The sequence below is a fragment of the Fukomys damarensis genome, unplaced genomic scaffold (genome assembly GCF_012274545.1).
Source record: "Fukomys damarensis isolate Sample0158 unplaced genomic scaffold, DMR_v1.0_HiC HiC_scaffold_27, whole genome shotgun sequence".
NCBI classification, from domain to species: domain Eukaryota; kingdom Metazoa; phylum Chordata; class Mammalia; order Rodentia; family Bathyergidae; genus Fukomys; species Fukomys damarensis.
Window position 1 is genome coordinate 32176603 of NW_022900939.1, and position 26048 is coordinate 32202650.

The window sequence follows — 26048 nt, forward strand, 5'->3', positions numbered from 1 at the left end:
TTTTTTTTTTTTTTTTTTTTGAGAGAGGGCCTCATTATGTAGTTCAGCCTGGCCTTGAACTCACTATGTAGCCCAGGTTGTGCTTGAACTCACAGCAGTCCTCTTGCCTCAGCCTCCTGGAGGCTAGGGTTACAGGTGTGCTATCACACCCAGCATGATGTCTCTGTTTTTATATCAGGGTAGCTACTGGCCTCATTGTATGTGTCAGGAGTGCTCCAGCTTCTGATTATTGGGAGAGTTTGAGAAGAATTGATGTTAATTCTTTAAATATTTGATAGAGTTCACTAGTAATGCCATCCTGGGCTGGGCTTTGCTTTCTGGGTAGTTTTTCTGATAGAATATGTATTAAGAAATTACTCGTTTTATCAAAGTTGCCTAATTAATTGGCCGTTGGTAGTTTTCCCCCTTTTCTTGTAGGATATCCTTTTAAAAGTAACCTTAGTGGCCGGGTGTGGTGGCACACGCCTGTAATCCCAGCACTTGGGGCCCAGCCTGGGCAATTTAGCAAGATCTTGTCTCAGAACAAAAGATTTGGGGTTGAGGGTGTAGCTCAGTGGTAGTGTGCCTCCTACGGCTCAAGGTCCTCTTCTTCCCAGTTTCACTGAAAAAACAAAACTAAACAAAGAGGATAATGTCGTTTTTAAAAAATCTTATGTGTTTTCATATAGAATTTATGTTATTTACACATCTTGTGGCTGTGTGTGTCGAGACAGCTCCTGTGAATCTCATTGCCCTTCCTGCTCTGTCTCTAGCTGTCTCTCTGCGCCGCCCCAACACTGTACTGTAGTATGATCAGCTGTGGTGTTCTTTATATTTGCCTTGCTTGGTATATCGATATCTTCTATTGATTGTGGGAAAAATCTAAGACATTTTCTTCTCACCTATTTTCTCTTCTACATTCATTATATTCTCTTCTTCTGGGAGCAGTTAGATATATATTAGACCTTATTTTATCTTCCATGTATTTTTTCTTTTTCCAGTGGTGGAGATTGAATCCAGTGCCTCACACCTCACTTCTCCAGCCTTTTTTATTTTTTATTTTGGACAGGGTCTTGTACTATTGCTAAGTTTCCCAGGCTGAGCTCAAATTTGGGATCCTCCTGCCTCAGCCTCAGTCTGGGGATTGCAGGTGTGCACTACCACACTCACCTCCCACTTATTTGAAGTACACTTGCATATTTTCCTCTCTTTGTCTCTGTGTTGCATTCCAGATCTTCCCTCCCACCCCCAGCTCAGTCTTCCTCTTCAATTACTTCTTTGACTCTCTCTAATCTGCTGTTTTCTACTTGTTTGAATTTTCTGTTTCAACAGTTTTATATTTCAATTTCTGAAAGTTCTATTTAGGTTATTTTCACACCTCCTCGGCATCTTTGCTAGTTTCCTGTTACCAGTCTATTTAAATTCTAGCCTTTTTTTTTTCTTTAAAGCAAGATATGAAGTTATATTCTGTTGTAAAATATCTGGGTATTTTATCTGATTTATGGCTACAGGCTTGTTTGATCACATTTTTGACACTAAATGTGAGCTCGTATGTGTTTGGTCTTAGTCTTCAGGGACACTGGAGAGGACAGCAGTCCTTGGCTTGAGGCATAAGCCTTGGATTTGGACCCTCTACCCTGGGGTGCAGCCTGGCGTTTACCTGCTGGACAGCTCAGTCCTCCTGGTTGCTTCCATCCCCAAACTCTAGTTCCGGCTCTCTTGGGGCTGAGTGGAGAGACAGTGGGGGTTGAGTTAGGGACGCCTCTCATCTTCTGCAGGCCACAGTGCACTGACAGGAGAGTTAGCAGGATCAAGTTGTTTAGTAAGAGGGCCTTTTTTCCTTTTAATTTTCTGCATTCCTGGATATGGAACCCAGGAGCACTCTTATCACTGAACTCCCTCCCCAGGCCTTTTTATTTTTTGTGAGACTAATTTGTCCATGTGAGAGTTGAATTCATGAGCTTCCTGCCTTCTCTTCCCTGAGTGCTGAGATTATAAGCATGTGCCACTGTGGCACACAGCCTTTCTGTAAGTTGCAGTCTTAGAAATAAAGTTGCTGGTTGGTTTTTGATGGTTTTTGACACATTGTCCTCCCAAAAGGATTTTACTAATTAGGTTCCTTCTTGCAACAGTGGAGGGCACTGTTTCCCTGTCACCTCACAAATGCCAGATAAACTTATTTAACTTTGTAAGGTTTAATTTCATTAACCATTTATACTGTGAGATACTCACACACACAGAGAAGCGCACAGAAGAAAAGAGCTACACCAGAGACTTTTTACCTGGCAAACTCTGTGAAACCACCACAGACGTGGGCAGCCTCCCTGCCCCTGGGGGTGTCCTGGCTCTCACTGTGCTCACTTTTCCTCCTGGGGTGTAGCTGTTTGTATAGGTTCGTGCTCTTTGTGTTGTGTCTCACGTTGTTCTCCACACACGTCTTCCTGCAGTGTGGTGGTCTGTGAGCAGCTGTGCTGCACTCACCTGTGCTGCTGTGTGCTGCTTGTGCTGTTCCCAGTCTGGGGGGTCACTAGTGAAGTGAGTGCTGTAAGCACTTGCACAGCTCTTGCCGTGGACACAGGTGTCTCTCAGACACATCCTGAGGTGGGGCTGCTGAGCAGATGCTACCAGCTGCTTGTGTCCTGGACACTGCTTGCATCCAGACCCTCTCTGATCTGGGCTGGGAGTCTTCTGGCCCAGCCCTTGTGGTGTGTGGTGGTGTTTCCTGGTGATATGAGGTAAAGGCCCCTTTCCTGAGTTTATCGTTTTTTGTTTTTTTTTTTTTTGGTGAAGCATTCACCAAAGACTCCAACTTAGTTTTCTGTAGAGGTGTGTGTTTTCCTAATGATTTGAAGGAGTTTCTTGTCTGTTCGGGGTGGACATCCTTTGTCAGTTACACCCACTACACGTATCCTGTCCCACTGTTGCTTGTCTTCACACTGAGTGGAGTTCCTAGAATGTTCTTAACTTTAAGGCAGTTTCATTTACTCATTTTTCCTGTTTTAAGAAGTCTTTCTGCCTCATCTTCCTGAAGACATTTTTGTATGCTTTTTTTTGGTACCAGGGATCGAACTCAGGACCTTCTCCTTGTGAGGCAGGCGGCGGCACCGCTGAGCTAAATCCCTGACCCTGTATGCTTTCTTTAAAAATGGTACCGATCCCCAGCACCCTCCCACCCATGATATTGCAAAGCCTGGCATGGTGGTCCACACTTGTAATGCTAGCACTTAGGAGTCTGAGGCAGGAGGATCACTGTGCGTTTGAGGTCAGCTTGGGCTAATAGTGTGTACATAGCCAGCTCAAACTACATAGTAAGACCCTTTCTCAAAACAGACAGCTTTTCCCCAACACACCTCCCCCGAGAAAGAGAAATTGTGGGAGTTGGGACATAGTTTATCGGTGGTACTTGCCTAGCAGGTTGAAGGCCCCAGGTTCCATCCCGAGGGCCGCAATACAACTCTTTAGCTTCCTTCCATTCCAGTTGATCCTGAAATGTCATGGAGTAGGTTTTCACTGTCTTTCCCTGTGGAATTGTCCTGAACACCGTAGCTGTAAAAAGTCTTTATAGCTAGGAGAATGGATTCTTCCACAACAGAGTTCCCACGGTACTCTCCTCAGCTTCCATTAATTTGCTTGACTGGCTCACATAACTCAGGAGGATGTGTATTCTCGTGCTTATAAGGGATACTACCAAGGGCACAGGTGAATAGGGACGTGCAAGGCAAGGGGCATGGAGCTCCATACCTGTTCTGAGTGTGTCATCCTCTAGAAAGCTCCTGGAGCCCTGGCCATTGGATGTTCATGGAGGCTTTGTAAACACGGCTGATTACATTGCTGGCCACTGGCAATGAACTCCCTTCTCTGGTGTTGCTGGGGGCTGGAAATCCCACATCACTGATGCCCCTTGGTCTTTCCATTCTGAAGCTCAGGGGCTATGGGCCACCAGTCAGCTAACTCATCAGCATCCCCAAACACACCGCTGTGGGGAGTTGTATGTCAGGAAGTAGGAACAAAGGTGAAATTATACATGTCTTTATATCCCCTCCTCCCTTTTTTTGTTTTTTTGAGACAGGGTCTCACTATAGTTCAGACTGCCCTGGAACTCACTATGTAGCCCAGGCTGGTCTTGAACTCACAGCGATCCTCCTGCCTCAGCCTCACGGGTGCTGGGATTACAGGCGTGCGCCATCACACCCAGCCATGTCTTTATATTCTTGGCTTTAAAGTAAGTGTGCCTTGGCTGTTCTTGACCTTTTGCATGTGTACATACATTTTAACTCATCTTGTTTAGTTCTTCAGGGAAGAGCAGGAACAAAAGTGCTATGCTTTTGATTGGTTTGGCATTAAAATGATGACAAGTGTTGATCTCTATACAATACTTGTCTTCAAACATGGACATTTTCTATTTTTTTGGTTTTATTTTCTGATAAAGTATTTTTTATTGTTTTCTTTAGAGGATCTTATTATTTCAAGATATTTGATAGTGTCAGACTATGAGTGGGATCTTTAAAAATGTTTCATCCTAAAAGTGTTTTTGGTTATGGATTTGTATATTTTGGTTTGATTTTTCTGTTTTGATCCTATATCCATCAGCTCCTCACTTTTTAATTCTAATAATATAAGCTGCTTTTGCATTTTTTATGCGATCATATTCTTTGTGTTTGATTTTTTTCCCTTTCTTTTCCAATGTTTATGTCTTCCACTTGTTTTATTTCACTGTCTGTAGTTAATAGGTAATAGTGGGAAATTTGGTATTGTTATGAATTTCAAAGGGAATGCATTTTATCATTGCTTAGTGTAGGATTCATGTTTGTTTTATAATAGATGGCTGTTATCAGATTTAGGGGTTATTTAATGATCTGGGGGGTTGAATTTAGGGCCATCATAGTGCTTGCTTTGGAAGCACATATACTGAAATAGGGTCATCGTATGAAACTACATCTCAGCCATTGATTGATTGATTGATTGGCAGGGTCTCCCCACATCAACAGGTTACCCAGCCTGGGCTTGAACTTGTGATCCTCCTGCATCAGCCACCGATACTCCCTGATCCAGGTCTGCTGAGGGCCTCATTGGGTGTTTTAGCCTCTGCAACTGTGAGAAAGAAATTTTGGTTGTTTATAAGCCACTTTCCGATTTCTTTATAGCAGATTGTCTTCATCAGTCCCACCAAGAGTTTCTCAGTTTGGTTAGTTTCATAAAAATTAACTTTTGATCCTTTTCTACTACATGATTATTTGGATTTATGAAGTATCTTTATTATTCCCCCTTTTCTGGGTAATTTCTGTAACTTCTTCCTGATATAAACACACCCTAGATGTCAACCCTTTTTTTCTAAAATAGCTACTATATAAAAACTGTGTATTTTCCTTTAACCATGGCTTTTATGTACATTCCCCAAACTGTATTTTCATTTAAAATACATGCTTATTATTTTCTCCTTTGACCCACAGAAATATTTAGAGAGGAATCAATTAGCCAACACTTTAGGCCACTCTCATTATCTTTTTCTAGTGATCTAAAATTGCGTATCAGTCAGAGAATATACTCTGTGTGATCCTTTGAAATTTGTTGAGACTGGCTTTGTAGATTGATTTTGTAAAAAAATTCTTCTATATATTCTTGAAATGGTGATTTCAGATTATTGGTTGTGGTATTCTATATCTTCCCATTAGGTCAAATTAACTGTGTTGTTCAGATCTTTTATAGTCTTGATGCGTTTGCTGACAGCTTGTTCTAAAAGAAAGAAAATTTGAAACTTTCAATAATAATTATGGACTTGTTACTTTGTGTTTTGAGGTTATATTCTTGTTAGGTGCCTTAGAGTTAGAATTTCTGTGTCTTCTTTGACTTGAATTTTTCATTTGCAGTTGTCATTTCAGTGTCTTTTATTTCTGGTAGTACTTTTTACCTTCATGTACCTTTTGCCTGCTATTAGTGTAACTTCTGATTCCTTTGCTTAATATTTACATTATTATTATTATTATTAGGTTTCTTGAGCAGCTTTTTAAAAAAATTTTTATTTTAAATTGAATTTATTGGTACATTCTAGGTAGACAGTACAGTTACATTCATTACTGGGATCTTGTACCTTTACATGCCAGGTCTTGGTTCTCATTTTTTCCCCTTGTCCCCACCCTCCCTTCAGCCCCTCCTCTCCTCCCCACCTTAAAACACTTTAATTCCATTTTTACATTTTCTCATATTTTTTTCTTTTCCCTTATTCCCCTTTCCCTATCCTTCTCACTGTCCCTACACCTTTGGTCCTTTTCTTCCTATTTCATGTTGCTAATTGTCCTGTTAGGATCTTCAGTACTATTTTAGTTTTTCACATCAGAGAAACTATTCGGTATTTGCATATGTGTGATTTATTTATTTCACTTAGGAGTATATCCTCAAAATGTATCTATTTACCTATGAATGAATCTACTTTCTTATTCTTTATGGCTGAGTAGTATTCCATTTTATAGAAAAAACCACATCTTCTTTATCCAGTTTCCAACTGATGGGCAAATGGGCTGTTTCCAAGTTTTAGCTATTACAAACTGTGCCGCTATAAACATGGATGTGCATATATCACTGTGGTATGATTCTTTTAATTCTTTTGGAAAGATACCCAACAGAGGGATGGCTGGGTCAAATGGAATCTGTAATCCTAGTTCTTTGAGGTATCTCCATATTGATTTCCATAGTGGTTGCACCAGTCTGCACTCCCACTAACAATGGAGAAGGGTTCCTTTCTCCCCACAACCCCTCCAACATTTGTTGTTGTGATTTCTTGATAGCAGCCATTCTTTGTGGGGTGAGGTGAAATCTCAGTGTTGTTTTCATCTGCATCTCTCGAATGACCAGTGTTGTGGAGCATTTTTTCATATATTTACTTGCTGCTTTTACTTCGTCTGAGAAATGTCTGTTTATTTCAGATGCCCATTTTAGAATTGGGTCTTTATATTTGTGGGGGCTGGTTATTTCGAGTTCTTTATATATTTTAGATAATAGTCCTTTGTCTGAGGAGCAGCTGGTAAAAATTTTTTCCCACATTGTAGGTTGTCTCTTAGTTCTGTTGATGGTTTCTTTTGCAGTGCAGAAGCTTTTTAATAAGATGAGATCCCAGTTGTTGATTCTTTCTGCTAGTTCCCATGCTACTGAGGATTTGTTCATAAAATCTTTTCCTATGCCTAATTTATCTTCCAGCAGGCTTAGTGTTTTTGTTTTTATATTTAGATCTTTCATCCACTTGGATTTTAATTTAGTGCATGGTAACAGATAAGGGTCTAGTTTTAATCTTTGGAAGGTTGAGATCCAGTTTTTCCAACACTATTTATTAAAGAGGCTATCTTTTCTCCAGTGGGGACTGTCAGCTCCTTTGTCAAAGATGAGGTAGCTGAGTGCATCTGGAGTTGTTTTTGTGTCTTCCATTCTGTTCTACTGATCTTCAGGTCTGTTTCTTTGCCAGTACCATGCTGTTTTTATCACAGTGGCTTTGTAGTTTAGTTTCAAATTGGGAATTGTTATACCCACTACCATATCTCTGTTGCCAAGGATGGCTTTTGCTATTCTAGGTCTTTTATGGTTCCAAATAAATTTTTGGATTCTTCTTTCTAGTTCTGTGAAGTACAGTGTTGGGATTTCAATTGGTATTGCATTGAATCTGTATGGCAGTTTTAGTAGTATGGCCATTTTCACTATGTTGATTCTTCCTACCAGGAGCAGGGGAGATCCTTCCATTTTCTTATATCCTCCTCGATCTCTTTTTTCAGAGTGCTGTAGTTTTCAGTGTAGAGGTCTTTTGCTTCTTTGATTCCCAGATACCTGGGCTTTTCTTTTTTGGTAGGTTTTTAATTACATTTCACTTTCACTGATTGTGATTGGGGTGTTTAAAATGTTTTTATCTTCGTTCAACTTTGGTAATGCATAAGTATCTAGAAATCTGTCCATTTCTTCTGTGCTTTCCGTTTTATTATGGTACAGGTTCTCATAGTATGTATTAATGATCCTCTGGATTTCTGTGGGATCTGTTGTGACTTTGCCTTTTTCATTCCTGATTGCATGAATCTGAGCTTTTTCTTTCCTTTTTTTGATAAGATTTGCTAAGGTTTATCAATTTTATTTATTCTTTCAAAAAACCCACTCTTTGATTCATTTATTTTTTTGTATCATTTTCTTAGTTTCCATTGCATTGATTTCTGCTCTAATCTTTATAATTTCCTCTCTTGTTTGAGCTTTGGGTTTTTCTTGCTCTTGTTTTTCTAGGAGTCTAAGAATCATCGTTAGGTTATTTGAGCTTGCCCTGTTTTCCTAATGTGGGCATTCAGTGCTATGAATTTTCCACATAGAACTGCTTTCATTGTGTCCCATATATTCCTGTATGTTGTATTGGCATTCTCGTTTATTTGTAAAAACTGTTTGATTTCTTCTTTAATTTCCTCTGTGATCACTGATTGTTCAGGAAAGTGTGGTTCAATTTCCATGTGTTTGTGAAGTTCCTACGGTTTCTTATGCTATTGATCTCCAGCTTTACTGCACTGTGATCTGATAATATACAGGGAATAAGTTCAGTTCTTTTGCATTTATTCAAACCTGTTTTGTGAGTTAGTATGTGATCTATCTTGGAGAATGACCCATGTGCAGCTGAAAAGAATGTATATTCTGATTTTGTGGGGTGGAACACTCTATAGACGTCTAATAAGTCCCTACGTTCAAAAGCTTGGTTCAGTTGTAGTATTTCATTCTTGATTTTTTGCCTAGATGATGTATCTATTTGTGATAGTGGGGTATTCAGATCCCCCACTACAATTGTATTAGTGGTTATTTAGTTTTTTATATTACTTAATATTTGCTTTATATAGTTGGGGACATTTATATTTCGTGCATATATGTTTATGATTGTCATTTCTTCCTCTTGGATTGTTCCCTTTACAAGGATGTAGTGGCTTTCTTTGTCTCTCTTAATCAGTTTTGGTTTGAAGTTTGCTTTGTCTGCGAATAAGATTGCTACTCCTGCTTTTTTTGGGCTCCCATCACGTGGAGAATTGTTTTCCATGCTTTCACTTTCAGTTTATGGGCTTCTTTTTGCACTAGGTGTGTTTCTTGTATACAACATATTGTTGGATTTTGCTTCTTCATCCATTCTGCCAATCTATTTCTCTTGATTGGTGAATTGAGGCCATTGACATTGATTAGTTATAACTGATATGTACTGACTTATTATTATCATGTTATTGTCCCTTTTTTGACTCTTTATTTTTTGTCCTCTCCTTTTAGTTTCTTGCCTTGGCTATTTGATTTGTTCTGTTGGGCCTCCTGGTGTTGTGATCTTGTCTTTTTCTAGGATATTGTTTAAAATTCTCTGTAGTGCTGGTTTAGTATTCATGAAGTTCCTCAAGTGTTCTTTGTCATGGAAGTATCTTATTTTTCCGTCCATTTTGAAAGAGAGTTTTGCATGATACATCAGTCTTGGTTGTAGGTTGTTTTCTTTTATGACTTGAAATACCTCACTCCAGGCTCTCCTTGACCTGAGAGTTTGTGTTGAAAAGTCTGCTGTGCTTCTGATGGGCTTTCCTTTGCATGTGATTTGTTTCTTTTCTCTTACTGCTTGTAGTATTTTGTTCTTCTGTTGGGTTTCTGGGATCTTGATTATTATATGTCTGGGTGTAGATTTTTTTGATCATGGCTAGTTGGTGTCCTATATGCCTCGCTTATCTGTATGTTTAATTCTTCCCCTCTTGTTTGGGAAGTTTTCTGTCATTAATTCTTTGAACAGCTTTTTTAAGTCATTTGCATTTTCTCCTGGTACTTCATGGATACCTATCAGTCTTATGTTATTCTTCTTTGCATCATCTAGGAGTTATTGGATCGATTTCTCATGCTCCCTTACTATTTTTAAGAGACCTCTCTTTTCATGGTCACTGTCTGCTATCCTATCTTCTATATCTAAGATTCTATCTTCGCAATCTTTTATTCTGTTGCATACGCTTTCAATAGAGTTTTTAATCTCCTGGATATCCGTTTGAATCTGTTTAATGGATTCCATTTCTTTCCTATGTTGGGTGTTCATTGTTTCCATTTCTTTCTTATGCTGGACCTTCATGGCTTCTATTATGTTCTTAAGCTCATCTATTTTTTTGTCATTTTCTGTTCTGGAGTCTCGAATCATGTCTTTCATTTTGCTCACCATCTCTATGGTTATCTGAGAAATAATTTCTGTTTTGAATTTTTCTAGAGCTTGATTGATCAGTTTTTTTACTTTCTGTACTGTGATTTCTGAGTGTCCTGGAGGTTCACTGTCTGATTTTTCATCCTCCTTTGGCCTACTGTTTGCCATTGGTGGATGGGAAGTCTGTTTTTGTGGCTTACTTAAGTGTTTTCTCATCTTTATTTTTGCTGTTGGGTTGCCCTTGATTCAATCTCTGGAACATTAAATCTTCCTGATATCGTTGCATCCCAGTCTTTGATTCTCTAATGACTTAATAGACATTCTCATTTTCATAATTGAGAAAACACCTCATCAAATCAATCCCTATCCTTTATCCCTGTCGATACAATCATGAACATAATAGGATCAATCACCACCCTTTATAGCCCGCCATGCCTCTGCAGAGTGCATCCAAGGACTGGCTCAATTAGGATCTAATAGCGGGGGGTGGGGGGGACGACGGGGGACCATGGGGCTTAGCAGTGCTCAGTGGCGCTCACGCGGCTACCCTTCTTGCACTGTGTTGGAGCCAATCACTGGTGCCCGCTCGAAACAGCAAGGCTCCAGAAGAGGCCCATAGTTCAGGCCCCGCCACACAGCAGAGGTGGCTCTAATATTTACATTATTTATCTGTCCATCCTTTCTTTTTTAACCTTATGTGTCTTGTATTTAAATGTGGCTTATAACTGGGTTGTTTTCTATCCATTTTGGCATTTGTTACTTCATTAGACTTTAAATTTTTTATCATTTATTTTAGATTTTTGACTTTTACCTTTCAGGATGGTTCTTCTTTTTTTGGGGGGGGGTTCAAGATAGCTTCTTACTATGTAATTGAGACAGACCTGGAACTCACTATGTAGCCCAGACTGGTCTCAAACTCACAGCGATCCTCCTGCCTCAGCCTCCCAACTGCTGGAATTACAGGTGTGCGCCACCACGCCCGGCTAGGATGGTTCTTTTTTTAATCATTCTATGTTAGTACTCTGTTCATTTGGAAGTTATAAAAGCTTTTACTTTTTTAGTGGTTTCCTAACCATTACAACAATTAGTTGACTTACTGGAGGGCAATATTATGTAACACTCTTTTATTCTCCTTGGGCAGTACAAGGTTCTTAGCAGCCATGGTATGTCCCTTACCAAGTAAATAAAACCCAAGGTTCTTGGGATCTGTTTTATCACTACTCTTTACATTGGCTGTTACTCTTGGTGTTCATGTAGTCTTCTGTGTTAAGCTGAAGAAGACATCACCAGTGCTGTTTTGTAGTCATTCGTTACCCTTCGTCCCACCCTGTGTTTCTCAACCTAAACATGGTATCATTTTGGTTTCTTCCAAAGAACCTGTTAATGTTCTTCAGTGTAGGTCTGCTCACAATGAATTCTTAATTTTTGTTTAGTGATATGTGTGATTTTTTTGGGAGGCTTTGTTGAACTTGTGGCTTGATGTCTTCAGTTTAGGAAAAATTTTGCCTGTGTCAGGTTTTGTTTTTGCTCATTTCCTCTCTTCTGGACTCCAGTTACACATATGTTAGACACATTGTCTTTTCTTCTCTATTTTCTGGTGGTTTTCCTTTTGAATATTTCTTTTGATCTGTCTTCCAGTTTGGCATCCCCTTCAGCTCTTTTTTTCCTTTCCTTATCTGCTTGGTTCCCAGTCCCTAAATTCTTACATTCTTGTATCTTTTGGGTTAGAACACTAAGTTCACAGCAGTGTTACCCTCCTTGATGACATTTGCATTTTAACTCTGAAGGCAGGACAGTGTGTGGATTATCCTTGTCAGAAGCAGTGGAAGATACCTGAAGCCAGGGCGGGAGAGGCTCCTCAGCTCTGGGCTGGTGTGGTGGGTTCCCTGTCTCTGGGCTGTGGCAGGAATAATTTTCTTCTCTGTGACCCCAGGTGTAACATTGCAAAGAGATTGCTGCTTAGGAAAAATACTCCTTGTCTCTGTCAGTCCTGTTGCCCTTGTTGAGATTACCCTGATCTATTCACACGTCTCCGTTTCATTTTTCCCCCCTAATTTGCCATTAAAACTATCCGCTGAATTCTTAGTATTTATTTTTATATTTTTTAGATCTAGAGTTTCTATGTGGTTTATTTTTATAGTTTCCAGTTTTCCTCTGAAGTTGTTTTGCCTCTGATCCCTTGAGCAGAGCAGCATGTGTTTCTGGAACATCCAACAGCTGGAAGTCCTGTGTGGCCGTTGCTTTTGACAATTATGGTGTTTTTCCCCAGTTGCAGCCTGTTTTCCTTCTCTGTCCTCCCGCACCTCCCCCTTTAAAATAGACTTTTCTTTCAAGTTTTCAGTTCTCAGTGAAAGTGATCAGGAAGAAGAGAGATTCTCAAATACCCCTCCTGTGTTGTTTTTAAAAAATTTATCAGCTTTTTTCTGGGTTTTGTTTGTCTCATCCTGTCTTCCTGTGCCTGCTTTTTTTTTTTTTTGCATGTTTTTTATTTGTGTGCCAGAAATTGTACTGAGGCTTAGGAGCATATCTTTTTCCAGTCAGAATTATAGGTTTGCTTCCACCAGAGGGCTGGGAACACTAACAAGTTGGAGTTGTTTCAGTCCAATTTCAGGGATTGACCTCATCAAGTAGACTTACAGTTAGGCCTTGTAGACTTTGGCTCACGTTTAATCTTTTCGTTTTTGTTCCTGTCTTGGTTATTGAACCCATAGCCTTTGTACTAAGCTACATCTCAGCCCTTTGTATTTTTTGAGACAAGTTCTTGCTAATTCATTATGAGCAGGTTTGAACTTGTGATACTCCTGCCTCAGCCTCCTAGAGTATAGATAGGATATCATTTAATTTTTTTTCTTTTTTTTTTTTAATGGTACAGGGGTGGAGGGGGCTGAAGTCAGGACCTTCCTTGCACTTGTGAGGCAGGCACTGAGGTAAATCCCTGGCCCGATCACATTTAATCTTAAAAGGAGTAGCACTTTGAGTACTAATTCAGAGCAGCCTTCGTCCTGTTTAACTCCCTCCATAGCCTGGGGCTTGGTTTAAAGCATCTATCAGCTGACCTTCCAGAATGTACCATCCTTCTACTAGAAAAGCAGATCTCAATGCCTTTGCCCTCCCTGTCTTGTTAGTTCTGTCTTCGCACAAATATTTCTGGTATTTTGTTCTGCTTTTCAAGTTGGCTTTAGCAGCTGAGGTGGCAGTTACCTAGTTGAGCATCACTCAAAGTTGAAATCCAGCCCCCCCCCCACAGGTTCAGCTTCCATATATATCACTAAAAATTAAGGAAATGCAAATCCTGACATATTGTCCACTGTACAGATAGGTGAAACGTGTGTGTGTTGTGCAATTTCCTTCTCTCAGGTTGTCTACGTCTTTTGTGATGAGTTATTGTGCATTTTAGTCAGTCTTGATGTTGATAGCTTATGTTGTGCATGTTTTCTTCCACTTTTTTTTAAATTTTGGATTAAGACTGTATCATATAAGGCTTTGTAGCTTTTCGGTTTTTAAATTTGTGTCTTTTATGGCTTCTTGGTTTCGTGTTTTAGATAGAAAGGCTTGTAGTGTACCAAGGACATGCTACATATTTTATACTTTTTTTATATGGAGCTCTTTGTTTTCTTCTTGAAGGTAGAGTGGGTTGAGACAGGGTCTCACTAGGCTGGCCTTGCACTCACAGTGATCCTCCACCTCAGCTCCTGAGTTCTGGGATTACAGGCAGGGGCCACCGTGCCCAGCTGTGTTTACTACTGGGTGTGTCAAAATATATGAAGTAGTGGACTTCTTTCCTAATGGGATAGGGTGAGAGGGCCGGTGCTGTGTGTTTCCCTCTGCTGGACAAGCTTTCTGAGCCTGGAAACAGCAGCCCCTTCAACAGTGAGGAGCCCCCTTGGTTCATCTATTCTTTCTCCACAGTCTGGCTTTGGGCAGGTCCTCCTGGCTCTGTAGAATGGGAAGGCGGCATCTGTCATCAGTACACATGTTGAGACCCATGATAATGGATAAGGCCCAATTTCTTTCTTGTAATTGGTTATTTTTGTCACAGTTAGAGCCGTCAGTCTAAAAATTCAAATGATGTTTGTCAGTCAAAACAAGAAATGGGAAAAGTGCCCAAATCATGTCTATAGAGGTCACAGTGGACATGTTGGGCACTATCCTTCTGATGCCTGCCAGGGGCATTATTTGGTGTCTGTGGGTGGCCTTTTGGCCTGAGCTGACCTTTCCCTCCCTGCAGGTGCAGCAGTATCGCGTGGCTATGACTGCCAAGGACTGTTCCATCATGATTGCGCTCTCCCCGTGTCTGCAGGATGCCAGGTGAGGCCTGCTGTTTGGTGGCGGAAGAGGAGGACTTAAGGACCCCCTAACAGGACCACTGTGTCCTTAGCTTGCTTGATATCATGGGGCTTTCAACCTCTTGCTCTCTAGAAGCTTGTAATCCAAAGACACTTCTGGAAGATAGCTAAAAACAATTGTTCTACTACATTTAAATTACTGTTTTGTAAGAAAATGCCCTAAGGGTATAGAAGCAATGTGGATAATGCAGCAAATTCCACTCAAGAAGCCCAAGCCCTGTCCAGCCCCGAGCTCTGCAGTGGTGCGGGTTCCCATGGGCCTTGCTCCTAGTTTTCTGCCAGGCCAGTGGGGTGTGGCAACTTCAGAACTGTTGCCATCATTTAAAAGCCTTAAAACAGCACATTCAGTGGTCTGCCTCCTCTTCTGATTTACAGCATGTTTGTAGCCTCTGTCCTGCATGTCATTATTCCCTATCGTCCCCTCTTCCGGCTTTCAGGCACCAGCTGAGCCTGATTAGCTCCTCACTGTAACGAGCCGGCATCTTCAGCATGGGTCTTCCAGGTGTCGATTGGAGCACATAGGACCTGATTGCACCATGTTTCTCTGATGTGTTCTTGGGTCAGGATGACCTCAGTCACTAGCTGCCAACCACCTATTTTCTGATGCTTTAGCTAAACAGTTTCCAGGAGTCCTGGTTCTGGCAGGCACAGGATTGTCCCCGCTGTGATGTGAAATCCTCAGGACATTTACAGGGCATCACTGAAGCACAGAAAAGGTGGTTCTGCTTAGTTTCCCCTAAGGAAAGAGCTCCAGCGCTTAGTTGGGAGAAGGCCCTCTGCTGGGAGCTGCCATATTAGGTGAGCAACCCACATCGATGGCCAAGGATCGGGCTGGGAGATGGATGCGTGATCGCAGGTGCTCAGGTGGAGCTTCAGGAAAGGCAGGGTCAGAGACCGTGTGTGTGGAGGCCCCAAAGGAAGATGAGGGATGCACTTCCCGCAGATCCTCCGTCTGCTATGCATGGAGAGCTGAGCACCAGGGTCCTGTTCGCACCTAGACCACCTGCCCCACACAAATCAGCTGTTGCCAAGTGAGAGGGTAGCATGTGCAGTTCTACACCCTGTACACAGCTCAGACTGGGGGCGGAGGCCCAGGAATCATCACCCACCAAGTGCCTACCTGCAGTCTTGTCCACAGGATGGAGGGAGATTGTCTCAGATGTCTCCTAAAAAGTAGGGGCACTTAGGCTTCCAACCCTATCAACAACCTCTTTTTCCGCTTCAGTGAATTTGGAAGGAAGTGAGGGGAAGAAAAGACACCTGATGACACCCACCGTGTCTGCTCTGGTGCACTGAGGACTGCTGTCCATCTCAGCTGCAGAATCCTCACAGGCCCAAACGCTATGTGGAACGTTGTCCTGTACATGATTTTTATTTGAAAATTTGCAAATTTTCTTCATGTGCAAAATAAGGAAATGGTTGAATTATGATACAGCTATGTGTTTATTAGGTGCCGGGGATCGAACTCGGGCCCTTGCGTTTGTGAGGCAGGTGGCGGAACCACGGAGTTAAATCCCTGGCCCCAGCTATGTGCTTATTAAATTTATAACATTGTGTTCCATTTGTCTTTTAAGACTTCATCCTGAACTGTTTCACCAAGTTCAGGAGTTAATTTCATGGTGCAGTAAGAAATGTACTGCTAGAGCTGGGCCATAGCTCAGTGGAAAGCGTCTGATTAGCCTACACCAGGCCCTGACTTCTGTTCCAGCACTGTTTAAAAAAAAAGTACTGATAATATAGGTAGGAGATAAAACAAAGACAAAGGAAAAATGTATAACAGAGAGCATTTTCAGTCTTTTTAAAGTGTTTTATAACATTGATTTAAGCTTGTTTTAGTTTTAAGATATATAAGCTTTGTGTTGCAAAAATCTTAGATTTGGGGGAAGTTAGATATACAGAAGTTAGCATTCTGTGACCAGGTTGAAGGAGGTATGAAGTTCTGAAGGGGCGTTGGAGGAGTAGCAGGACGTGAGGGAGCAGACCCTCAGAGGCTCCCCCACTGCTGCCCTTACGCATCTGTGCAGGGGACCTGAGTCACAGCCTCTGCATGTGCCTCACTGGCTGCCCTTTGAGGAAGGTGTTCAGTGCCTGCACTGGGTCTGGCCATGTCACTCAGGAAAGCAAGATAAACTTAGGGTGAGGTTCGTCCTGATCATCTTTAGATCCATGAGATACACCGTCAACCTGAGATGAAATTTAGATCCTTAACCTTTTACAGCTTGAGGACAGGTTGACTGTTTTAAACTTATCACATGAAGGCTTTTCACCATTGCTTTCTCTCCTGTCATAACTTGACGTTTGATGTTTATCTTCCTGTTGCTGTAGATATTTTAGGATTTTGGAACCACAGGGAGAGCTGCCTTCCCTGAATCCTGCTGCTGCTGTTGCTGCTCCTGATTTCGTTTTAAACAGTGTGGGCAGAGGCTGCAGCCTTGGCTTCTCTGCCTGTGCCCCTGGCCAGCCTCCCTGCTGGTCAATTCCCCAGAGAACAGCTGTCCTGGCAAGGCCAGCTCCCCTGCAACCACAAGTCCTTCGAGCCCCAGTGTCTAGGCTTCCAGAGGGACACATGGTTGTGACAGGAGAGCCGTATGCCCTGGGAGCCTCTTGCCTAGTCTCAGCCTTAGGGGCACTGAGGGGCAGATAAGCCCCTCCCACCAAAGGTGCCTGCTGGCCACTGACCTTGACTCACGTGGAGCTTCTGGTTGGGTCGACCAGATGGTTAAGACTTCATAGGCGCTGCTTGGAAGATCTTTTTTGATTTTATGTGACACCTTGTTGGGTGCTGCTTATGACCAAGAAACTGAGGTGTCCTATAAAATGTATATCCCTTGTACTGGTCCAGGCAGCTGGGCCGTCCCAGCCCAGATGCACTGGGCCCAAGTTTCAGCTACCAGGAATGCATGGTGTCTTTGGCTGCATGCAGTTTTTTCAGAAACTTAGGGTTGGTGAGGGCGAGCTGCAGGCTCCTTTCAACTTCCAAAGCTAGACTCAAAGTATTGATTTGTGCATGACTGATTTGTTGTTCTCTATTTAGGAGAGAGTAACAATCCCAGCAACTGAGTTAGGATTCATTTTTTCATATAAACAGGATTCTGGAAGTAGAATTGAGGCCTTGATTGGCATTCTCAGAGCAGGCTTTCTCTTAGGTCCTTGAAACTAGTGTCTCATTTTATTTTTAATGATTTCCAAATCGAGAACAGTAGTAAGCATGGAGAAGCCAGAACCCCAGAACACTTCTTTTGGGCTGAACTGAGTTTATAATTCACTTAGCCACTCGTTTGAATGCTATGTGCTCAGTTCTCTGAGCCATTTGGACTGCATAGCCATCCAGGCACCAGATTCGGAATTATTCTGAAAATGTTTTTACATGTAACTGTCCCTATTTTATTATAAGCACATGACACTTCTGATGTTTATAAAGGCTATAAAGCGAAGTCCTGAGAAACAAAATACAGAGCACCAAAGATATGGTTGGAGAGTAAAATGAGAAACCAGGTCTCTCTCCAGATGTGAAAAGCATAAAGGAGTCTACATTTCTCAGCAGACATGGGAAAGGCACATAAAGAGAAGTCTGTTCTCAGTGTTCATCCACTTGGCTGTCAAATAGCCAGATCTCCTTTTTTACTTTTTCTTAATGGTTTTGTAATCCTTGGCTCAGGATAAAGTGACTTTTTCAACATTTCATTTAGACTGCTGGGCTATGGGGACTATCGCTCTCGAATTCCACATAATGGCTTTTCCATCGTGCAGTCCCTCAGCGCCATGGGCGGGTGTGGAGTGGTGCGTTGGCCTGTGTCACAGTAAGCAGTCACCTGGCAGAGGCTTTGTGTGTTAGTGCTTCTGGCTGACAGAGACAAAAACACAGCACACCCAGACGCACAGACTGAGTGCTGTTCATGAGCTGGTGTGTGATTGCTGGAACGTCTGTATTCTGAAATTGCTTTCTGCCTTGCAGCTCTGATCAGAGGCTCGTCGTCCCCTCCTCGAGGTCCCGGCTGGCCTTCTCTGTGTCCGTACTGGACCTGGACCTCAAGCCGTATGAGAGCATCCCTCACCAGTACAAACTAGACGCCAAGATAGTCAACTATTACTCAAAGACTGTGCATGCCAAAGATGACACTGTCATGTCGACTCGGTTCAAGGAGAGTGAAGATTGCACATTAGTTCTCCATAAGGTCTAACTTTCCCCCTGCAATGTCTTTGAAATTTGAATGTGAAAGTTGAATGATTGATAGAACTATTTCCTGTTGTACTGGATAACTTCTCGGTGTGAATGTTTTGCTTTTAACCCTTGTTGAGGTGAGACTGCCTCTGGAGACATGAAATTGAAGAGCACTAGAAACATCTTCCAGGACAAGGAATGTAGGATGTGAGTGCCACATCCCAGGAAGCCACTCATGTTCTTAAAATGAAGTGTCCGTTAAGCCCTGGGAAGCATCCTGGGTAGTTCTTCCTTCCAACCAGGGCTCGTGTCTAACTCTCTAATGCGAAAAGCCTTATCAGATGACACAAGGTTTGGATCTCCTACTACCAGACTCCTGATATAGAAAACTTGAATTGTCATGAGCATCTTATAGTTTGGACTTTTGACAAAACATGGATACTACTGGAACTTTCTCAGCTGTTACTGGTCACCTTTTCAGTGCGAGCCACAAATCAACACAGGCTTTGGGTGGGTCCCTGCTGCTGAGTGACCAGGGGTTAGTTCGGATGTCGATTCTGAGTGGTGTAGACTCAGGGTCCCTTTGGAGGTGCCGAAGCCCATGGCTCCTGAAAGGTCAGTGGGGAGCATGAGACTCAGGTCAGGATGGACACCACTCACATGAGCATTGACTTTAGTTTTGCTTTAGGGTCTTATTTTTAACTCTAGGGGGAGATGAGGCATTCTTTCCTACCTGACATTGCTGCTGTGGAAGCTGGAAGCAGAGCTGTAACTCGCGGAGTTGCTGGGGTGGGTGTGCAGACAGCCTAGTTGTCCTAACGCTTAGTCTCCCTGGTGGTCAAGGACTAAGGGTTCCCTACCTCCCTGCCACGTTCCTCCCTGGGCTTGCCTTGAGGTGCAGCAGGCGTGTGGGCCCGGGGCCTTGCTGTTCCTGCTGGGGTGCAGGAGGCCCTGCTTCTGGAAGATGAACAGCTCCCAGCTTGCACGAGAGGGTTCTTGTTGGGGTCACCAAAAGTGTACCTGGCTGCTATGAAATCATTGGGAATTTTGGCTTCATTTTTTTTTCTTCCCTATGGTAGGTTGTACAGACTATTTATATCATCATTTTGAGGGACTAATGAAGGCTTATTGTAACATATTATATTAATGAAACCATGAAATTGTATGAAAATGCTACATGAAAAATGAAAAATATTTTGCTGATTGTAAATTTTTGTGGGAAATTTTGTGATAGATAACTTGAAAATTATACTTGTTTGATTGAATCAAGATAACTCTTCTAGAATTTATTTTGAATTGTCTTGATATTTCTAACTTTATTCTATATTCAGAGATACAAAAAGATACTTATTCAACCAGGTGTGGTGGTGCCTGTCATCCTAACACCGTCATCCTAGCAACGTGGGAGGCTGAGGCAGGAGAATCGTAAGTTTGAGCTCAGCCTGGGCAGTTTAACAAGACTACTTCTCAGAATAACGAAAGGGGCTAGGGATGTAGCTTAGCGCTGTCTGGGTTCAATAACAGGCACTACACCAAAACAAATACCCAAAATGTAGGCGTTTGGACATCCTGTTTGCCTGTTTATGTGGTGTGTTTTGGCACTAGGGACTTTGGAGGCTCCACCTAACGTGTGTGAAGCTCGTACTCTCCAGGAGGAAGGGAATGGACTCAGCATTGTTTTGACCCTGGGTGGTTTGCTGTTCCAGCCTGGGACTCAGGGGCCTCACCTGCGTCAGCTCTGCCCGGAGCCTGGGTTGTGGGGAGGAGAGAGAAAGGACCCCCCCACCCCCAACACACACAGTCCTGGTCCCCACAGACCTGCTGCTCTGTGCGCCTGTGATGTGAGGACTCTCACTGGTCCTAGAATGTTGTAACAGGCCCCTGCACACTCAGTTCGTTGAGGCCTTTTGAAAGCAGCAGGCTGACTTCCTCTGTGGAGGAGGAGGGATGTCAGGACACGCCGACATGCTGCTGTGCAGACCAGGAGGCAGGAGGCAGGTGTGGCACCTCTGGTCCAAGGAATGCTGAAGAAATGGAGCTCCACAGGCGCCTACCTCCAAGAGGTCTGGTGCGGGAGCCAGGCAGGTGGTCCCTCCAAGCTGGCCTGTGTGGCTGTCATCAGGGTGACTGTGTGGGGGCGAGGGGGTGGTCCAGCTCTTCTGTACCTGTCCAGGGGCCGACAGCCACACTTAGTACATTTTCCCAAATGTTAAATTTACTAAAAACGAAACAAAAGTATACTTGTCATCACTGACATTTTGTCAATTTTATCGCACGTTAAATAGCTACACAGGTGGCGTCTTTTGAGGGTGTGGCTTCTACGTGGCAAAGAGCAAACGTTCGTGCTCACTGAGTCACAGGGTGTTTGGCACACGTCTTATTCCTCCTGTCCGCCCTTTGGGAACTAAGCATTCCCTGTCTGGAGCAATCTTATCAGGCTTTCAACAGCAGCCTCGATTCCAAGCACTCTTAGCAGGGTCCGGAAGCACAGAGGAGCAGTTTCAATGACTCTGTTCTTGTCCAGCTCCAGGGCTGTGAAGCAAACACAAATCAGTTAAGAAACCTCTGGTGTCACCGAGTCTCACCCTTCCCAGCGAGCCACACAGAAGTGGGGGTGCCAGAGCCACTGGCTGCTGAGGAAGGGGCCGCGCCTGTGCTTCCAGGCGGAGACCGCTCCTACCTGCTCTCAGCCTGGGAGGCCTGAGGTTGGGGGATCCCTTCTCACATGCTTTTTGATTTACTGGTAAATATTATGAAAACTGACACACAAAGATTTTCAACTTTAGATTCTTCCCGTGTAAAACCAGATGAAGCAGCTAAACAGCTTGCTTTGTTGGGCATATTGAGAAGTCTGCTGGGAAGGACAACCATGCCCAGAAGTCCTACCTCGCTGAGGAATTTTGGTAAGAAGATCCAGCAGTGGTGAAACCTTCCCTTCTTCATCTATTTGAATCCTCCAAACAATCATCAATTCAAACCTGTGGGGGGGGCAGATTTTTGAAACTTGGTTTTAAAAGATTAACTTTGTCAACTGTTGTGGCACATGCCTTTGATTCCAGCTATCTGGGAGACTGATGCAGGAGGATCACAAGGTCAAGCTCAGCCTGGGACATTTAGGAACTTAGTAGTGAGATCCTGTCTCTAAAAGAAAAAAATAGGCAAGAAAGGGCTGGAGGTGTAGCCCAGTCATACAGTGCTTGCCCATCATGCACAAGGTTCAGTCTGCAGCACTGTTAGCACTTGGTCTCCGTGCTGGGCTCCCTACTCCTAAAGATACTGCCCACGGAGAAAGAAAACATGGTCAGTTTCACAGGACAGTGGGAACAGGACCAGGAACCGTGGGAGCTGCTGCTCTGTACAGCATCAGGAACTTCTGTACCACTGGTAGGAATGTGGATAACCCACCTTGAAGATAATCTGGCTGTGACAGCCACACAAACACCTGCTCCATGGCACAGGAATCTCATCTCTTGGGTAACTGAGCCCAGTAGAAGCCTATGCGCCAGAAGAAGGGACCAGCAGTGGAGAACACGGAGGCCGCCACAGGACAAAGGCAGGTCCTAGAAGCCTGCGTAAGGGAGACGCCGCGTGACAGCTTGAAAGCTGTATAGTCAGGGTTCTTCCACTGGTTCTGAAGCAGATGTACAGGTGCACACTGCACTCGCAGAGGCAGAGGATGAGGCAGGAGAGTGGCTCTGGGCCTGGGGTGGGGGAGTCTGGAGCCTGCTGACTCCATCTCTGTGGAGCTCTAGCCCTCAGCCCACCTTCCGCCTTCCCATGTCTTCAGTAATAGGACACCCTGCCTTCTCCCAGTGCCCTGCAGAGGCAGAGGCTTCCGAAGGAGCCAAGGGAGGACTGTCACTCGCTGGTCCCACACTGGCACTTCCCTTCTGCGGCCCAGCGCCCCTCACACATTCCCGCAGATACTCCCTCCGCTCCCACACTCACTAGATACCTGCTGAGATTGCTCCCGTGGACGGTCTTTCACCTTCATTAGCTGTCTTCTGTTTACTTTCTACTGCTAAGCCTTGTTTTACAGACTCACCCTGGGCAGCTGGCACTGTGGATCCCCATGCAGCGGGAACAGGGCCCCTCTGGGAGGTGCACTACGTCTGGGTACTTGTCCTGAGTGGAGAAGAAATGATCACAGTTGGAGCCATTGGGAGAGCAAGGGGTGGCAGGGCACAGGGATGCTTTTCCGGGGTACTGGCTAAAAATCGGGTGAAGCTTCCATCACTGTGAGCCCCACGATGACCATAATCCAGAGGCCTCTGCAACGCTCCCGGAAGGACAGTCTCAGCCCGAGACGTGGTCAAACTGGGACATGGTGACAGCATGTTTTTGGGCTGCAGATACTTGCTGGATCAAACCAGCTTAGCGCCATCAAAGGAGGTTGTGTGGGGACAAAGACATGTCACAAGTTTGAAGGAAGCAACCCCTCAGAGCTGCTGCCAGTGTGGGAGCCCTTGCCACAGCAACAGCACATCCAGCACAGACCCGGGGTGGGTCTGGGGTAAGCTTACAGATGATTGCTAATTCCAGCAAAATCCCAGTTTGGAGGGGAAAATGTATACGTAAGTTATTTAAGTGGAAAGTGCTGGTTGATTTTTAAACCTCAGTCCCCTCTAAATTAATAACAACTGTTTAAGGAACATAAAGGGGAGCGTGTGAACGTGGCAGTTTAGCTTCCAGGCTGTGCTTGGCTGCAGCCCATGCGACTCCAGGGACAGCTGGGGCTTGGGCCGGCTCCAGTGTGGGGCCTGAGGCTCGGGCTCCAAGTACCAGGGAGCAGATCTCTGCTTTCCCAGGCGAGCGAAAGGAAGGTTTAACTTAGATGTTTCCACTAGGAAAGTATATTCCATTTAGTTTTCACAATGAAGACAAAAGTAGAAATGCTGACATTAGGAAGAAGTCACATTCAATACGCAGAGGTTTCTGAGGCAATTTATATAAGCTATAAATAAGAATTTTGTGTAAGTTTCTGAAGGACTATAGACAGGTTAATAGCATTGCACCAGTTATCCAGAGTCATTGACCTGCCTGGTGATCTCCACTCCGGGGCACGGAAGAAAGTGGGAAGGAAGCAAACACAGGCTGATAGAACAGCCCAACTGGACGACCCAAGAGTAGCAGTCACTGATCAGTAGAAATGCTGTCATAAAGGCTGACAGGAGCACAGGTAGTTCTGAGGGATAGTGGGCTTGAGGTCACTCTCAGGATCAGCACATTGCAACAGCAGTTTACAAGTTTTGGGTATAGCTGTGACACTAATAAAAGATGACCAAATCAAGCTGGAAATCAAGCTGGGTATGGTGGTGCACACTTGTAATCCTAGCTACTTCTGAGGTTGAGGCAGGATGGTGGCAAGTTCAAGGCCAGCCTGTTCCACTTAGCCAAACCTTATCTCCTAAGTAGGGTCAGGGAGAGAGCTCAATGCTACCTGGGTCAATCCCCAGTATGTAAAGATGGACAAACTTTGACAAGGGTGACATAGATGCAATATGTTTTAGGAGACTTTTCATGAAAAGTTGTTACACACACAAAAGTTTAATAAGAAAACTATAAACCTGACCTGGAAAGCTCCTGGCCAGGCACGTGATGGGCAGTGTTGGACCTGTGGCTCTTTCTAGTGCCCCAGGGTTGCTCTCTACCCAGAGACAGCACCTGGAAGCTGTGCTGTGGAGGTGGTCTTGCTGGCACTGTGCACACTGATCAGCAGCAGGCACTGGCACCTCCCCAGGGAGCCCACTCTCAGTGCCTCTGAGGGAGACAGGCTATGATTCAGATGGCTGTTTTCTCAGCTGCTTGCCATATGTGGGAAATTGGCAGAAATCTCCTGGTGTTTCAGATGGAAAGATGGTGGCTGTAGGGAGACTGGCCATTTGATATCCAGCCCATGTCACACCTGCTGCCCGTAGTGCTGCTGCAGTGGCTACTGGGTATGAGTCGTGATGACATGGTGAGGAGGGCAGTGCTAAAGGAGTGGGACCACGTTTGATGAAATGGGATCCTTGGATCCTGTGTACATTGTGGGTGTCCACAGATCTGTTTATCTTTGGAAAGATGGTAAAGTCAAGATGAATTATGCCTGGCTAATTTAGTGATTTTTCTGAAAAACACTGAGAAATAATTCATGTAATAACCAACTCAAGGACAGTGATACCTCAGTTTTCAAATGGCTCCAAGCTAGACATTTTAACAGTGAAGTTAGAAAAAAATCCGCTCGGTGTTTATAACTTTGCTCGTTAGTCAAACTGAAAATCCAACTTGAAAAAACCTCTATGGGCCGAGAGTGAGTCTTGCTGTGGACACAAAGAGGTGACACTTCAGTCTAAGCAGTGCCACTCTCCCCAAACATAGAGCACTTGCATGAGTGCGTTAAAGCACTCCCCACTGTGCTTTTTCAAAAGTAAAATCTTGCAACCATGGCTTCACAGAAAGTTAGTTAATAACACCAGTGAAGTTAAGTGGAAAACTCTGAGAACCACAATAGAAAGACAGAAATCATTACAAAATTTAAGTCCTGGAAAAATGAATTTATAAGTTTAAGTTTTGGGTCTCAGAACCGATTATTTGGTTTTCCATTCTTTTTTCCCCCCATTATTTCTTATGGGAAAAATATGTTCAGTGCTTAAACTTTTTGGTGTTTGAACACAAATTTAGGCAAATGTTTTTTTTGTTGTTGTTGTTTTGTTTTGGTACTGGGGATTGAACTTGAGTCCTTGCACTTGCCAGGCAGGCAGCAAAACCACTGAGCTAAATCCCCGGCCCTGAACACAAATTCAGAATGACTTGAATTTGACAACTGTATTATAATTCAGTGAGTTTTGGTATATTTTCAAGGTAATGAACCTGCTGCCTAGTGCTGCTGCAGTGGCTACTGGGTATGAGTCGTGATGACATGGTGAGGAGGGCAGTGCTAAAGGAGTGGGACCACGTTTGATGAAATGGGATCCTTGGATCCTGTGTACATTGTGGGTGTCCACAGATCTGTTTATCTTTGGAAAGATGGTAAAGTCAAGATGAATTATGCCTGGCTAATTTAGTGATTTTTCTGAAAAACACTGAGAAATAATTCATGTAATAACCAACTCAAGGACAGTGATACCTCAGTTTTCAAATGGCTCCAAGCTAGACATTTTAACAGTGAAGTTAGAAAAAAATCCGCTCGGTGTTTATAACTTTGCTCGTTAGTCAAACTGAAAATCCAACTTGAAAAAACCTCTATGGGCCGAGAGTGAGTCTTGCTGTGGACACAAAGAGGTGACACTTCAGTCTAAGCAGTGCCACTCTCCCCAAACATAGAGCACTTGCATGAGTGCGTTAAAGCACTCCCCACTGTGCTTTTTCAAAAGTAAAATCTTGCAACCATGGCTTCACAGAAAGTTAGTTAATAACACCAGTGAAG

At 43.5% G+C, this 26048-nt stretch overlaps 2 protein-coding genes across 4 annotated transcripts in view; one reads left to right on the forward strand and one right to left on the reverse strand.

The window, feature by feature from the left end:
• Positions 1–19871, forward strand: part of Ippk (inositol-pentakisphosphate 2-kinase) — a 62601-nt gene extending 42730 nt beyond the window's left edge. Inside the window, exons 12-13 of the mRNA XM_010610584.3 lie at positions 14361–14440; positions 18434–19871. Coding sequence (XP_010608886.1) covers positions 14361–14440; positions 18434–18659 — 306 coding nt within the window. The 3' untranslated portion in view covers positions 18660–19871. The remainder of the gene's footprint in view (positions 1–14360; positions 14441–18433) is intronic.
• Positions 19828–26048, reverse strand: part of Cenpp (centromere protein P) — a 232489-nt gene continuing 226268 nt past the window's right edge. Inside the window, exons 7-10 of one of the 3 annotated variants that reach the window (XR_777587.2) lie at positions 22686–22765; positions 21527–21618; positions 20896–21172; positions 19833–20805 (exon numbers count right to left, since the gene is read on the reverse strand). Coding sequence is in view for 2 of the 3 variants with exons in the window: in XM_010610582.2 (XP_010608884.1) it covers positions 21045–21172; positions 21527–21618; positions 22686–22765 (300 nt within the window). In the remaining variant the exon portion in view is untranslated. Of the gene's footprint in view, positions 21173–21526; positions 21619–22685; positions 22766–26048 lie in introns of all 3 variants that reach the window. The other 2 variants (XM_010610582.2, XM_010610581.2) reach the window with 2 other exon arrangements.